The 16,022-nt window shown below is 36.8% G+C and overlaps 1 protein-coding gene across 9 annotated transcripts in view; it reads left to right on the top strand.

The window, feature by feature from the left end:
• The window catches only part of PTPRT (protein tyrosine phosphatase receptor type T), a 1,282,972-nt gene that overhangs the window by 1,087,597 nt on the left and 179,353 nt on the right, over nt 1–16,022 (top strand). For 4 of the 9 annotated variants that reach the window (XM_031953982.1, XM_031953984.1, XM_031953985.1 and 1 more), the window contains one exon: nt 4,239–4,295. The exons of 4 other annotated variants lie outside the window; for them this stretch is intronic. In XM_031953982.1, coding sequence (XP_031809842.1) covers nt 4,239–4,295 — 57 coding nt within the window. The remainder of the gene's footprint in view (nt 1–4,238; nt 4,296–16,022) is intronic. One more of the 9 variants, XM_031953983.1, reaches the window with a different exon arrangement.

The raw sequence follows: 16,022 nt of genomic DNA on the forward strand, positions 1-16,022 counted from the left end.
TTTATTGCCTTTCCCAGAAGGGCTGAGGGAAAATTATTTACCTATGGTTTTGTCCTAAGAGTTTTCTTGGCAGTTATCACTGGTATCTCTGGAAATGGCAAAACATGAAATCCCCAGTTCTAAAAGTATTCAGACTAACACCATTTCACCTATTGTATTTCTGTACTTTTTATAAATGTCTTCTTCAAGGAGATTCTTATCTATTATCTCATCCATATCTGCCATTCTCAGAACTGCTGAGATCTCTCCCTAGGCAAAACTTCAAATATGCTGGATCTTTTCTATGAGAATAGTCATCATAGAGGAAAACAGGTCAAAAGGTTAACCTTTCTTTGGATTCTACTCAAGCCAAAGGACAAATAATGACCTCCTTTAAGTAGGTACAGTTGGTTTGAGGGCAAAATAGTATATGCTAACCAAGATGGAGGATGATATAACATAAGGGATGAAATCATCAAAGGGAAGCTACTGAATTAGAAAAGAGCTCATACTCTTTACTTGGGTTATATAGTTTCAAATCTGAGTGGCATGGTGGATAGACTATTGGACTTAGAATCTGAAAAATCTGAATTTAAATATAGTTCTAATGTTTCTTTTCCTTTTCCTTTTTTTTTTTTTTTGCTGAGGCAATTGGGGTTAAGTGACTTGCTCAGGGTCACACAGCCAAGAAATGTTATGTGTCTGAGGCCAGATTTGAACTCAGCTCCTCCTGACTTCAGGGCTGGTGTTCTATTCACTACACCAATTAGCTGCCCCAATTCATACAGTTCTTAGCAGAGTGACAATGAACCTCTGTCGGCTTCAGTTTCTTCATCTGTAAAATGGGGCTAATAATAGCTAATAGTAAAATGTGGTGAGGATCAAATGAGATAACATATATGAAGTATGAGTACTTTGCAAACCTTAAATCATAATATAAATACGAGCTAGTATTAATGTGCTTGTTATTTTTCAGTATTTTACTTTTCCATTTACTATGATGACTTGGAAAAATTCTTTCTACAATTCTAAATTATGTTGAAAGAAGTTTAATTAAATAACCCACATGATCTCTTCTAACTCTATAAGCTATGATACTGGTTTGAAAGAATCTATTTCCAATTATTAATAGAAATCAACTAGATCCAAAATCAAGGACCAAAAATGTTTTTTATTAGCTATTATCCCAGTTTGTGGTGGTAAAGGTAACTAGAGGTATGAAAAACAGGAGCCACTATGACATTGAATCTGAAAGGCTGACAAATAACCAGAGAGAATAGTCAGAGGAAAAATACACAAGAGTTATCCACCACATGATTCCAAGAGGAAATGAAAGAGCTGAGTGCAATGGGCACAAGGGACAGGAAAAACTGACAAAAGATTGTAATGGATCTAAAACACAACTTCAAAGTAATTCTTCATGAAGACAAGTTCTCTAACCTCAGGGTAGCATCATTAACAGATACTTTTAGTTGAGGCTCATTAGCCATGCCCATCCCAAACCCCTAAAACATATAGGAATCCAGATACAGCAAACTCTCAGTGAATAGTTACATTTGGCAAGTTTTCAGTTTTCATATCTCTGGAATGACTAAATAGCAAAGGAAAAAGTTTTCATCTCTGTAAAATCTAAATGATAACTTATTTGGTATGTATACCTCCTGTGCCAGTCTTGTGCTCTTTTCTTGACAAAAAGTCAAAGCTCTTCCCTTTCCAGTCTATAGAGTAAGGGCAATGTAGAACACTGGCATGGACAAACTAGTTGACCTTCACCTTCAGAGGATAGAACCTCTCTCAAGGGTGATGAAAGCAATTGAGAGTAAAGCTAGAATTTTGAGTCTCATGTGGAACTTGTAACCAGGAATTAGGAGAGGTATCTGATCTCATTTGAAATCTGAGCCTAGTTCCTGGGGGGTGGGGGATTGGGGGGGGTGGATTATGAACCCTCATGAAATAATGGGCAGAGTTGCTGTTAGGTTTTTCCCCCACAAATACCATAATTAAAGGTTCCCCTATGAAGTGCTGAATGTTAAACTGAAGGCTACTGAAGAACTAGGAAAGATAGACAGTGTCCCCAGATAATCCTGAGCTGGGCATTGAGGATAACCTAAGGTTTTAGTTACTCAGTAAATATGGGGACTTATTCCAAACTCATTCTGCACAAAAGGCATTAAGTATATTATCTGGAGTTAATCTTTAAAAATATAGTTATTTTGTAAAGAATTAAGTAGGAAGGCAAAGTAATTCTTACACCTCTTACTCTAAAAGAATAATAAGGAACCCTAACCTTGTATGAAACTCTTGTACTAGGCTTTATGTCCTTGGGGTTTCTGATCTGTGAGCTAGAGAATTAGACTAATTAGGGCAACTTTTCCTTCTGTTGTATTACAAGGAATGAATTAGTCAATCTTTGACCTTCTCTAAATTTCTTATATGATTTTGTCAAATCCACATATAATGAGAGGCTTCTTAAAAAGAGGGAACGATAGACCAGGGTGCCACTAGAATATGGGATGTTACATGCATTTTTAAGTTAGAATCATATATATATATACCCACAACCTAGACCAATGGTGACATACTTAAATAGAAATGAGAACCACTTAACTCTATATAAGCATCCCTGTAGGCCACATATTAATTCAGAAAACCACATATTAACATTATCTATATTTTATTCTATTCTAATTTGTTTTGTTATAGATTTCTCAGTTACATTTAATCTCATTTGGGCTGTAACTTGGGCCATAATACTTTGGCCTATATTCTCCTAGAAGGCCTTATCATTATAGACTAACTTCTACCAAAAGGTTGACCCCAGCTACCAATGAGGTATGTAAATATCTAAGGGTAGGGACAAGGGACATACAGCTCTCTGGCCTCTTTCTTCTTCATTATAATAAGAAAGACATACCCTAGAGACGTGTCCTATGATTCCTTATAATTAGCTCCACCTTTCATTGGGATCTTTCTTGGGAACTTGGATCTGAATAATTCTCTGAATGCAAACAAAAAAAAAATTCTCTCAAAGGCTTCCCAATAATTTCTAACCCAAACAACCAGCAGGCACTGATTGTTCCTTTAATCTTTGTGTCATATACCATTCCTGGTATTGACGTATCATACATAGTTCAACTAAAGACAGCTCCACTATTTTTCCTTACCATAATAGTGCCTGAACTAAACACTATAAGTTCCACCTTTATCCATTGGTTTTGAGCCAACATGAGTTATTTCATAGATTTTAGAGTTGAAAGGGTCCTTAGAGGTCAGGTTTAATATGGCATTTCATAGCATTAACCTATTACAGCTTAACTTAGACCCTACATAGAGACATTGAGGTTCATTATTGAAGTATCATATTTTGATTTTCTTAGGGCTTTATTATCTATCATCTATAGCATGAGATACCTCTCCTTTTCCCAATTCCAAAATACTCCAGGCCCCAAAATACTTTAATCCAGCTAAAAAGCCATCAGGTTGTCTATTTGTCCCTTACTGCCTCTCTTCATAATGATAATAAATTAGCCAATCAGAAAGCTTTCCTTTTTTGTTGTCCAGCTTCTAAGGTCTTTCCATACTTCATGGTGTGTTTTAGTACATCAAGCACCTACTTTTAACTGGGCTTCTGTTCTATGTGTTTAAAATGTTGTTTTCCACAGTGTTTCTCCACAGACAAACTGCCTATTCTTGCAACCTGTGAGTGGGAGGGGGGAAGGGAACTCCTTACTGTTCCAAATCCTCATGTCAGCCCTTTTTATATGTTTTCCATGGCACTGTCCATCTCCCTATAACATTTGGCTTCCCCCAGGTACTTGCAATGTGTTATGCAGTTCTACCTAAACTGTTAGCTTTTCTGCTTAGGGCTGGAATGCCATATATCAGTTTCTTTAATCATTTATTTCACTTTGATCCATTCTTTTGGCATTAACAATGTCTCCTCTTGGCACAAGCACCTCTTGGTGTATTTTGGTACCTTACTGATCAGAATGGTAGTTTGGAATCAAGAATGTATGCTTGCCATTCATATTTCTCAGGGCCATTCATTTGATTGCAAGCACTATCTGAGATGGAGACAGAAGGTTCATCAATGCTTTCTAATAATACCTTGGTATTCTCTTACCTTTTTTATAGTAAGATCTTCAAGGAGAAAAAAAGAGTAATTGCCGTTTTGATCATGACTAGGCACATTTTTATTTTTCTTTATTTCTTTTCTTCTCTTATGCATGCTGCCCGGGAACTGGTTTCCTTGTTGTTAGCAGTTATGGGTAGGCAACAGGTGACCACGGGGACTCCATTCTACCTCCTGAGCACAGGTGACTATCAGGCCAGGGGAGGGAACTTGAAAATCAGCTGCCTGGGTTTCTCTTGGTTTCTTTTTCTTGGGTTCTACTTGTCTGGCATATGAGCAAAAGCTAAAGAAGTTCCATAGTTGCCCTGTCATTTGTGGGGAAATCAGTATTTTCTCAGAATGTAGTTTATCTGACCCTGGCTTTATGTGTATAAACTAAATAGTACCTTAAAACTCCTCACTATGAGTTGTAAGAGAAGATTTGCCATGATGCCATTAATTTAGATTCTTAGCATTGTGAACCTTACACTTTCTTCCAAACCAGTTTCAGCATCATGCCCAAGTTCAGTGTGTTTATTTCTGCTCAAAGGCCCAACTTTTCTGAATTAAGGAGCTCCATTCATGATCAGATCCCCATGACTATGGATGATTAAAAGGAATGGAAATTTGAATACTTCTTGTAGAGGAGTCTGAAATGTCCTTCTCTATTTCAAGGCTTTTAAAATAGGAAACTGAGTATATCTCAAAGCCTTTCTTGGAAGATCCAAGATAATTTCTCCTGCCATGCCCCCTTTTCTGTTCTAACCACAATTTATGACGAGTCTCTTGGCTCCCCCAATGACAAAGGTAATGGCACTTTTCTTCCCTTTCCAGTACTTTATTTCCAGATCTCCTTTCTATCTCATAAGTCCAAAGGATCCAATTATACACACATATATGCCTGTACATATATATGCACACCATACATTTCAAATCTTCATGAAAAAGTAGCTCCCAGAAGCTGCTATGCTATAGTATAGTATATACTATAGTATATAGTACTACCATATAGTACTGTAGTAGTCACAGCCTACATTAACAATAAAGCCATGGAGAGTGTGGACAAGGGAAATGGGATTGGGAATGGATGGTGGTATCTATCTAAGGCCAAAACAAAGCCTTTTAGGGTCAACAGTCCTTAACCTGATGAGCAAGGACCTAAGCCATTGTCTGTTTCTCCTACACAATAGTTGAAGGGCTCTATTCTTCAAGGGCCAAGTGACATGTTCCAGACATGGCCCTGTTGATGACACTATCAAACAGGCTCTCAACAGTCTCATTATGCATAGGACTTGATTGTAGAAAGATGATTCTTTTCAGAATCCTATTTATGATTCATCATTTGCACAGACCCATTGTTTTCTAGATTCTATTTAGGTTAGGTCAGAAGGTGATGGTAAAAGCAAAACACTGATCTAATTCTATAACATGCCTAATAGTCCTTACCTTTTTTTCCCTTTTGATTACTTTGAATGTTATTCTTTTGACAGGTTTATTTCATTCCATTCTGTTTATTTCCAAATGTATTTCCACATTATTTTTATGGGCTAGATGCCCAGGAATTATTCTTTTTTACAGGCTGTCCTCTTCTAAAAGTGTAGTTTAAAATGTGTATCCCCTGGTGGTAATAATGACCAATATAAATACAAACTACACATTTCTTACTGATAGATATTTCAAATGTAAACACCAGCCCCTTCTTTCATTTCAAAGCCAGTAAGGGTTAGAGGAGGGAGAGAGAGATTCCATCACTGAGAACATACTTGTTTGTTCAGCCAAGAGCTAAGATATGTTGGTGCTCAGGGAGCTCCTAATGTCCCAGGGGACTAATTAATTAGCCTTTTACCATAAAATGGTTCCCCCCCCCAGGCTATGGCAAACCTCAGTAGTGAATGTTTAGTGGTCTGCAAAATGTTTACTACTAAAGGTCCTAACTTGTTAAACCAATAAACTTAAGCACCTAACTCTTTCTTGGTTTCCTCTCTTTCCTCCCCCTCTTATACTCTTTTTGAAGGTAACTGCCAAGACCACACTCAGACAGTGGGGAGCTGTCTATGGTGGAGGAATAGAATAGTTTCATATAGTTTAGGAAATCCTGGTCAAAAACACTTCTGCACTAACTCTGATTAGCTCATCAGGGATATGTTTCTCCCCCTAAACATTCCTCCCGAAGTTCAGTTGAGTTTACACCAAGCATTGCATCCCTCTTAAATAGCATGATATAGGGGAGAGATGCCAAACTCTCAGGCTCTATGCCAAAACTCCCAAGTGCTGGCCTGAACTAGATTGAAATGTAATTAGGAGATGTTTAATGAAATAAATGAAAATACAACAGGTCATAGATTATGTTAATTTGTGATGTTTGATTTTGAGAATCCATTTCTGTTTGAATTTGATACCACTGGTGTAGACCACTGGGTTTTGAGTCAGAGGACCTGACTTCAAATCCTAAGTCTAAACTTTACAACTTAAATAATCTTCGGCATATCAACTCCCTTTATGAGCCTCTATGAGGCTTTATAAATTCTAAGGTGTCTTACAACTTGAAATGTGTGATTCTATGATTTTGGATCCTATAAGCCACTTCACCTGTGTAATGCCTGTGGAAGAGGTTCATTGTTCCCTGTTAAAAATTTCTGTTTTGCTACCTTTCTTACTCCCAGACTGGGTTGCCTCGATTTTGTTGCACATGAGTATAGCCCTATAGTTTTTCTAAGACTCATCCCTAAAATTGCTGCAGTGTCTAATGCCCATACTCTAAAATAATAAACCAGATACTGGATCTGGTTTATAATTGCAGATGAAGTAATACGGTTTTTCTTGTGAAAATACCCAGGAATTAATATTAAAAGAATGGTAAAGAGAAGTGGGGCACACAGAGAGAAAAGCAGAAAAGGAAGAGGAAGAGAGGAGAGAAAATAAGAGAAAGGGGGAAGGGAGAGAAGGAGGAAGAGGAAAATATATAAGGGGAAGGAAGATAGTAGGGGGGAAATCTGATGTATAGTAGTGTACATCATATCTCCTCAGGTTCAACATAGAGACTGGCAGATTTTCAACAGTAGACTTGTTCCAGGTCAATATTAAAATCCTCCTCTGGTCAGGGGATCTTCTGTATCCTAAATCTCAGCAGCAGTCTAGTAGTCTAGACATGGAAAAATATGAAATTCCCAAATCCCATTTAATCCCTCTCCTTATAAATGCTCTTGGATAAATCTTCAAAGACAAGCCCTGAACCACATTTCTCCATAGTACTTAAAAGGTTGGCATCAATATATTATCATTGTGAAGGTCCTTAACTAGAGCATCCAAAGCATGGCAAACCCAAGGCTATTAATATATTATGGCTGCCGTTTTCTCTAAATAGGTTTTTGAATGAGCCCATATTCAGGAGTCGACAGAATTATTGCTAATATATTAGGACTTTAAATCTCTTTAGGGACGCTGTGTCTAAGTGTCACATGGAAGGAGAGGGTTTACATGTGCTACCAAAAAATTTTAAGGAAAGGTTAAGAGGGGACCAGAAGCTGCCAATTCATGAGAATATTTTTTTCCTATTCTGGCTATTTGCATTTTTACCTTCAAACATAGACAAGAATTGATGGGAACAAACCCGGATTGGGAGTCAAGAAGGTATAGTTCTGATCTTAGTTCTATCCTATGACTTCAGAATGGTCCTTTTCTGTCTTGGTACCTTAACTTCACCTTTGTAAAAATTAGGATGTAAAACTAAAAGTTTTTTCAGGGTCCTTTTGACTCTTAGAATCTATATTGACTTTAATATATCATTATAAATATTATATCTCAGTAGAATACATTTATTAAGCACTTAACCCATCTAGAACACTGAACTAAAACTTGTGTTCAAATCCAAGTTCTGCGACTTGCTACATGTTTGTCTTTGGGCAATCTCTACCACTTTGTACTTCAGTTTCTTCATCTGCAAAATAAAGACTAGGTTGAAGGTCAACTTTAAGTTCCTTTCTAGTCATAAATCTATCATTCTATAATCCTTGGTAATAAAGAGGACACAAAATTTAGTAACGTGTATATTTGTGTGTGTATATGTATATAAATATATATATGCATGTATATAATCCATTCTCTCAAATATCGTCTTATGTAGTGGTGCAACACAAAGCAGATAATGAGATAACATTAAATAATGCATTCATTACAAAGTTGTTTTAATAGGTTTCAGGAGGAAAGTCATTACTGACAGGAGGGTCAGTGTAAGCTTTCTAGAAGAGGTGGTATTTGATTTGAACATAAGAGTTCATATGGGTCAAATTATATAAGACAAATTAGGCAAAGAGCAGACTATTTGGATTAGAATATAGAGTATGTGAAAATAAGAAATGGAAGAAATTGGGGAAAGTAGACTGGTATCACCAATATAGTAAGGAGTTTGACTTTTAGTTCACAGTGCCCTCTGTCTTTCCTCTGCCTACTTGCATCTACTGCTCAGCTTCACATTTGAGCTACTGGTATTTTGTTTAATATCATTTTCCCTCTTCTACATCCCCCAAATAGGTAGTTACTATGGGAACTCAACTGATGCTTTCTGGCCACTCTCTGTGCTCTTATATTAGCATTAAATCTGTTCTCTTTCTCTAAGTTCTCTCTCTTTCCTAATAGTTTCCCTAGTTCTAAGGATATAGATCAGCTCTTGGTGTAAATTCAATGTTTCTTTTTCCAAAAAAGAAGAAGTGGAAAGGGTGAGAATGAAGAAAATGTTTTCATGGTGGATTTGGCTGGCATCTCAGCAATCAATGGCTCTCTTATTGTAGTTTTCATTATTCTTGCTCAGTTTAGTAGCACTAATCTTCGCTCCTTGCTGTGTGTTTACACTGGTTCTCCCACTGACTTTGCTCCAGCTCATACTAATCCCTTTTATAGATTCCTCTTTCTGCTTTCCTGGACCTATAGTTGCATGCTTACTCCATAAGCGTAATTTGGCTGAAAGCTACCAGATTTAGGCAACTATTTACTCAGCCTGCCCCTTCCTAACCCTTCTTTCAGAGGTAATACAATTGTCTCTTCAAAGCGTATTTATAGAAAATAAATTGGATAGGATTTAGAAACACCTTCTGGTGACAGAGGGATAAGAAATGACATCCAGAATGGGTGAACTGTCCAATTCTTGTGAATGGTTTTAAGAAGGGACATCAAGCCCCCTCCAGCTGATCCAACTATTTCAGCTCCCTAGGAGACAACCACAAACTCTCTGATGTGAGGACAGGAGGAGGAAACGTTTACTACATGAGGTTGGCCTTCAGCGTTTCTCTGTCCTTCCCTCAGAGTTTCTATACTACCTTAGTGTGCTTCTGCCTTCCCTGTTTCTTTCCATTCCAAAATTTCTTAGTAGTTTCAGTATCCCTTGAACTCCCTTGGTGATCTTTGAAACTATTCCCATTGTCCTGCTGATTTCTTTAGAATCCTTCTTCCAGGCTCTCCATGGTACCTCATTCCTCTGTTTGAGACACACACCCCTAGATCCCTTAACATAGCATCCTCTTCCCTTCCTTCCCACTTATCTTCCCCTTCATGTTGCAGACTTTCCCTTCTTCCCCCTTCAAGCAACCCAGAATTACATATAATCTTTTAAATTGGAATGATCCTTAGAAACTTTGTAGTCTCACCTGTCTGTAAATTACAAAAACTCTTGATAATTTCTCCTCTGGCCTTGTTTAAAGTGATATAGAACCAAAGATGGTCCGTTAAATTATTTGGATGACTGAAATTAGGAATTGCTTCTTTACATCAAGCCAAAATCTGCCTCATTGGAACTTAAATCTTCTCATAGTGGTGTTTGCTTCCTCCTCATTTTCCTGTTCATCCTCCTTTTTATCATCCTTCTCCTCTTTCTCCTTTTCATTCCCCTTTTGCTCCCCAACATTAACAACAGCAATAATAACAGCAACAACAATAATGGTAGTAATAATAGCAAAAGCAGTTTATACAACCAAAAAAATTGCAGAACTTTAGATTTGAACAGCCCTTCATAGAGTTTCTAATCTAATTGATGCCTGAAAAAGAATCCTCTTGATAGCATCTCTGCTATAAGTTCATACAGTTTTTGCTTAAGAACTTCCAATGATGAAAAGGAGCTCTCTCCTTCCTGAAGCAGTTTATTCTACATTTGAACAGTTCTTCACTTGAGGACACTCTATTTTACTTTTATTAGGCCTATGTTAAAAAAAAAAGTAGGGAGAATGGCAACATGGCTTCAGAGATAGTCAGATGATAAGAATTTATCTAATGGAATGATTGAAGCTCAGGTGTAAATGGATGATAATGTTCTCAAATAATGCTGTTCTTCTCAATCTTCATTCAGTCTCTTCCCTTCTTTAGGACAGAGGTCTAGGTTGACCATCATTTAACCTAACCAATGAATGAAGGGTCCATGCTTATGACATTCTAGTTGGGGTTTGAAATAGTTATTTATAAATACTTTGACTACATTCTCTGCAGTAATAATAATAATAATAATAATAATAATGGCTGATATAGAGTTTTAAAGTTAACAGAGTGCTTTACATAAATCATGTCCTTTGAGCCTCACTGACAAAGCTTAATACTAGATTAGATATGAAGGGGAAAAGAGGTATTAAAGATGCCTCTAAAGTTACAAATCTGGGCTATCAGGAGAATGTTGACACTTCCAAAAAAAATCACAAAAATCCCTTTGTGATAGAAACAACAAATATTATTTTCCCCATTTAACACATTTAAGATGAGATGAGTGAGGCCCATAAAGAGCAAATAGCTAACCTGTGGTCTCACACCTTGAAAATATGTTTTAAGACCTGATTCAAATCTAGCTTTCTTCTAAATCTAAAGCAACTTACTTTCCAACATGCCAAATTGCCTTTCAACTGTTCCACTTTCTGATTCTTCCTGGAGCTCTAAAGGACCTGCTTCTGTACTATATCTTTGTATTTTAGTTCAGCCAACCTTTATTAAGAGTTTTCTTTTTATAAGGTTTTGTTATAGGCACTAGGAAATCCAAAGATATAAAAAAATAAATTCTTGCTTTCAAAGAAGGCAAAAAAGGAGGCAGGAGAGATGGAGAGAGTGCAGGAAGGGAAAGAACAGGAAAGGGAAAAGTGTTCAGGGAAATTTTTTAAAAGATGGCCAGGGAGCTGGACCTTAAAGCAAAACAAGGATCCTTAGAAATTTTGAGAAAGGAGAGCTTGGGAGATAACTTGGACAAATTCTCAGAAGCAAGAGATTGAATGTTTGATTGTAATATAAAATTTATGAAGGAGAGTAAAATGAAATAAGGCTATAAAATTAAGTAGAAATTATATTAGGGGATGTTTAAAATGTCAAATTAAGGATTTTATGTTGGGAACCACTAAAGAGTTTGTGCAGATGAATAGCATGGTTAGACCTATGCCTTAAGGGACATTTTGGCAGCTTGGAAAAGGATGTATTAGAAAACAGAGAACAGTTAGAAGTCTATTGTAGTAGTCTAAGGAAGAAATAATAAGGATCTGAATTAGGATGATGCCTGTGTGAGTAGAGAAAATGGGAGGGGTATAAGGGATGCGATAAAGAAAAAAAGCTGACAAAGCTTAATACTAGATTAGATATGAAGGGAGAAAGAGGTATTAAAGATGACTCTAAAGTTATAAATCTGGGTTATCAGGAGAATGGTGACACTCTTCAAATAAAAGGAGGTTTGTAAAAAAGTAAAATTAGTGGAGGAACTAAGTTCTGATTTAGATATGTTTTTAGTTCAGTAATAGGGTTGGAGGAGACAGGTATATGGCTCAGTGAATAGAATGCTGACCCAGGAAGACATATGCATATTCAGCCTCAGACACTTACTAGACATGTGACCCTGGATAAGTCACTTAACCCTGTTTACCTCAGTTTCCTCATCTGTAAAATGAGCTGGAAAAGAAATTGGCAGATCTCTCCAGTATTTCTACCAAGAAAACTCCATGGACACTATTGGCATGTGGTGGTCCATGGGGTCACAAAGAGTCAGATATGACTCAACAAGAAACAATAGTAATTGGAAGCTAGACTGTAGAGTTTTGAGAAATGCTAAAGACATGGAAGTAGCTAGTATACCTGAAAATTCAAGAAATTTAGAAATGAAAAGGAAGAAGTATGTAGAAAGATAGCTTGAGGGACTGAAGAGTCCCACAAGGTTTATTTAAGCATTGGGTAGATATGGACACATTTCCAGGAGAACGAGCAAGAGAAGAAGTAAATATAATTCAGGAGAAATGGCACATGGGAAAGCTCTTGGCAAGGAAAGGAGGGGATGAAATCAAAGGAATATGCTGGCTTTAGCAGAAGGGGATACTTCCTCTAAAACAACAGTAATATTTCTGTGCCTTCCTCCTATCCTTGGTCCATAGAGCCTGCCTGGGGAGCTTTCCCTCCTCTTTTACAAAGAAACGTTTAGTCTCATTGGCCATAAAAAACCATGAAGATATGAAAATAAGACAGATTCCTGCAATAAAAAGTTTAGGATTTCTCTCCAATGAGATTTTAGGCAGTAGTTGTGCAATTTACTCAGTCATCTCTAAATTTTCCACTCACCAAGCAGATTCAGTCTGGGTCAACAGTGTGTAGGAGTCAAGGAAGGGAGGCGGGAGGAAGGACCACTGCAAAGAAACTCTCATGCATTTTATAGCAACAATGGTGTCACTGCTCTCTAGTCCTTAAATAATTTAATGAATCAGCATAATTAGGAATGTTTGTGCCATAATCATTTCTAAGAATTGTGGGTAATTACTTTAATTGTTATAAATATTATTATTATAATCAGACCACCACCTATGTCAGGCAGGGCATAGGCTAAGGGCTTTCTGTGATCGTCTAATAATTGCATGTTACTGAGGACAAGGTCAGGAGCTTGATCACCAGCATTGGGGGAAGGTCACTTAGCTTCTGACTGCTCGCTAAGTAAGCCCCTTCTGTAAACTGACTCTCTTTACCCTAATCAAAGATTAATTCTTAATCCTGGCTTCATACTGAGTCCTTTCAGTCATAGAATGAACTTTCAACTCTGGACACAAAAGAACCCCCAAATCCTGATCATAAACTGAATCCCGGCACTAAGACTGACCCCTGATACTGGCCTGAACCAGCCCTGACTACAGATATAGAGTGAACATTGATCCTGACTCAGAGAAAGCCCTCACCTCCCACCAGGCTCATTCCTAAACCCTGGTTACCTACCAACTTTGAAACCTAGACCACAAATTGAACCTTAACTCAGAGAGGCAAGATGTCATAGGAAGACCTAATTTTGAATCATGCTTTAGATATTTGCTAAATAACTAATTTTTATAAAGCTTTTTATTCTTGAAACACAAGCATAGATAGTTTCAACATTCACCCTTGCAAAACCCTATGTTCTAAATTTTGTTCTTTCTCTCACCCCCAAGCCCACCCCTAAACAGCAAGCAATCCAATACATGTTAAACATGTGCAATTCTTCCAAACATTAAAAACCTAAATTTGTGACACAAAGTAAAATTACTTTTCTAAACCTCAATTTCCTCATCTGTAAAATGGGGATAATAATAGCCTTAATCTCATAGGACTGTTCAGTGAACAAATACAAGTAATGAATTTTGCAAGCCTTAAAGTGCTAAATGAATATACACTTTTTGTTATTTGTTGGTTGTTATGGCCCTAAAAAGAGGCCTAATCCCAGATTGAGCAGCACCAAAACCTGACCCATTTTGCTTACAAACCCATGGGTGCTAATGCCAGCTTCAGATAGAACCCCAAATTCTGTCACCTGACTAACAAAAACTCTCACTAAGAATAGATGGCCATAAACACAACTCTACCAATAGACGATGAACTAAAAAACAACAAAACTTTTTTTTGGTAACAGTCAAGAATTTCACTTTGGAATGTATGCTACTGACATAAGAGGGCTCCAAAATACTTTGAGATCTCTTATGCAAAAAAAAACCCTAGATTTGTAGAACATGTCATTTTTTTTTGAGGGAATGGAATATGATTTTCATTTCAACAAGATTTTAATACATAAGGTTCTGTTAAATAGATATCCTATCTGGCTCATTTAAGATCACCCAATTTACAGAAACATGATTTTTAAATCTCATTAAATGTACTCAGTAAAGACAGATATACTGGTAAAGATAGCCCTTTGAATTACAAGTCAAGGCTGGGGAGGGGGGAACTTTTGCTTGAATGTCCATGGTATTTTCAAATAATCCATAAATGGTATTCCTCTTTTGAAGACTTTTTGGTTACCTCAGTTCCAAGACAAGAAAGAGGATCTGATTTACAAGATCATAGCTTTAAATCTAAGGTTCTTTAAGGAACCTTAAAGGTGATCTATCTAACCTCCTTCCTCCTTCCCTTTTTTTCCTTTCTTCTTTTCTTTGCTTCATTCTTTCCTTCCTCCTTTCTTTCTTCTTCTCACGGCATCTTTTCCTTTCTTTAACTATTTCATTTCCTTCCTCCTTCATTTTCTTCTTCTTTTTCAACTTCCTTTCTTTCTCTCCCTCCCTCTTTTCTTCCACCCTCCCTCCCTTTCTTCTATCCTTTTCTTTCTCCAGCCTTCCTTCCTTTTTTTCTACCTTCCTTTTCTCCTTCCTTCCATTCTTTCCTTCTTTCTTTCTTCCTTCCTTCTTTTTGCTAAGAATAATATCTGTATTTACTCTGAACTTGACAAATGCCAACTAGAATGGTTCTTTGTATACACATAGTAAAACAAAAACTACAGGTCTGTATTATATATTTACAGCTTGCATTTCTTTTTAAAGTATATAATGACTTAAATTTATGGTTTACAAAACTGACTTGCTTATCTGACCATCTTTCAGGTCTTTGTTCTGCTTTTGTCTCTGTATTTTTAGGAGAAAAGATCACTTTTATTACTTTTAAAAAAATTTAGCTGTTATTCCTATCCCTTTTTAATCTCCCCATCCTCTCCCTTAATAAAAAGAAAATACAAAGTTCTTATAATAAATAGACTAAATCCAAATTTCTATATTGATTTTGTTTAAAAAAAATGCCTCATTCTGCATCTTGAGTCCATCACCTCTCTACTAGGAGATGGGTAGCATTCTTCATCATCATTCATATGGAATTGTGGTTGGTCATTGCATTGATCAGAATTTGCGAGAGACTTTCTCATTTTATACAAGCATAAACTGAGTTAGGAACAGGTTAGGTAGCTTGTCCAATATCACTAGGGTTATTGTTCACTTATTTCAGTCATGTCTGTATCCTCATGACCCATTTTGAAGTTCTCTTGGCAAAGATACTGGAGTAGTTTGCCATTTCCTTTTCCAGATCATCTTACAGGTGAGGAAAATGAGACAAATGGGGTGAGGTGATTTGCCCAGTCACACAGCTAATTAGTGTCTGAAGCCAGTCTTGATTGAACTCAGGAAAATGAGTCTTCCTGACTCCTTTCCCAGAACTATAGACTGTGCCACCTATCTGCCCTAAACTAATCCCAAAACTGAAATTGAAGACACATTCTCAGATTAAAAATGCAGCATTTTTCCTTCTATACCACACAACTGGTTCCTCAGTATTACTGGATATTTCTTTTGCTAGAGTCTATGGAGTAATTAAAATAATCCCAAAGCACTAGGATTTCAAGTGTAAGTAGAAAAATATCAGACTTATACAGTGAGCTTTATCGTTGCAAATGATCCCCACATAGAATTGGGATTACCCTTGAAAAGCCCTAGCTAGTGGCAGGATTTTCTAGACATTTGGTATTTAATAAAACTGAAGTTTTGGTTCAAAAATATTTCTTCGGCATGATGATTTAAGTCAAGTAAGTTATTACTTGTTCTACTTGCTACTTAGAAGTATGAGTATAGGAAGTATGTCATTTTTGTCTCTGTATCCCTAGTGCCTAGTACAAGTATTTAATAACACTAGACTAGTGCTTAACAAATGATTGATTTAG

Source organism: Sarcophilus harrisii, chromosome 2 (genome assembly GCF_902635505.1).
Source record: "Sarcophilus harrisii chromosome 2, mSarHar1.11, whole genome shotgun sequence".
Classification (NCBI taxonomy): Eukaryota; Metazoa; Chordata; class Mammalia; order Dasyuromorphia; family Dasyuridae; genus Sarcophilus; species Sarcophilus harrisii.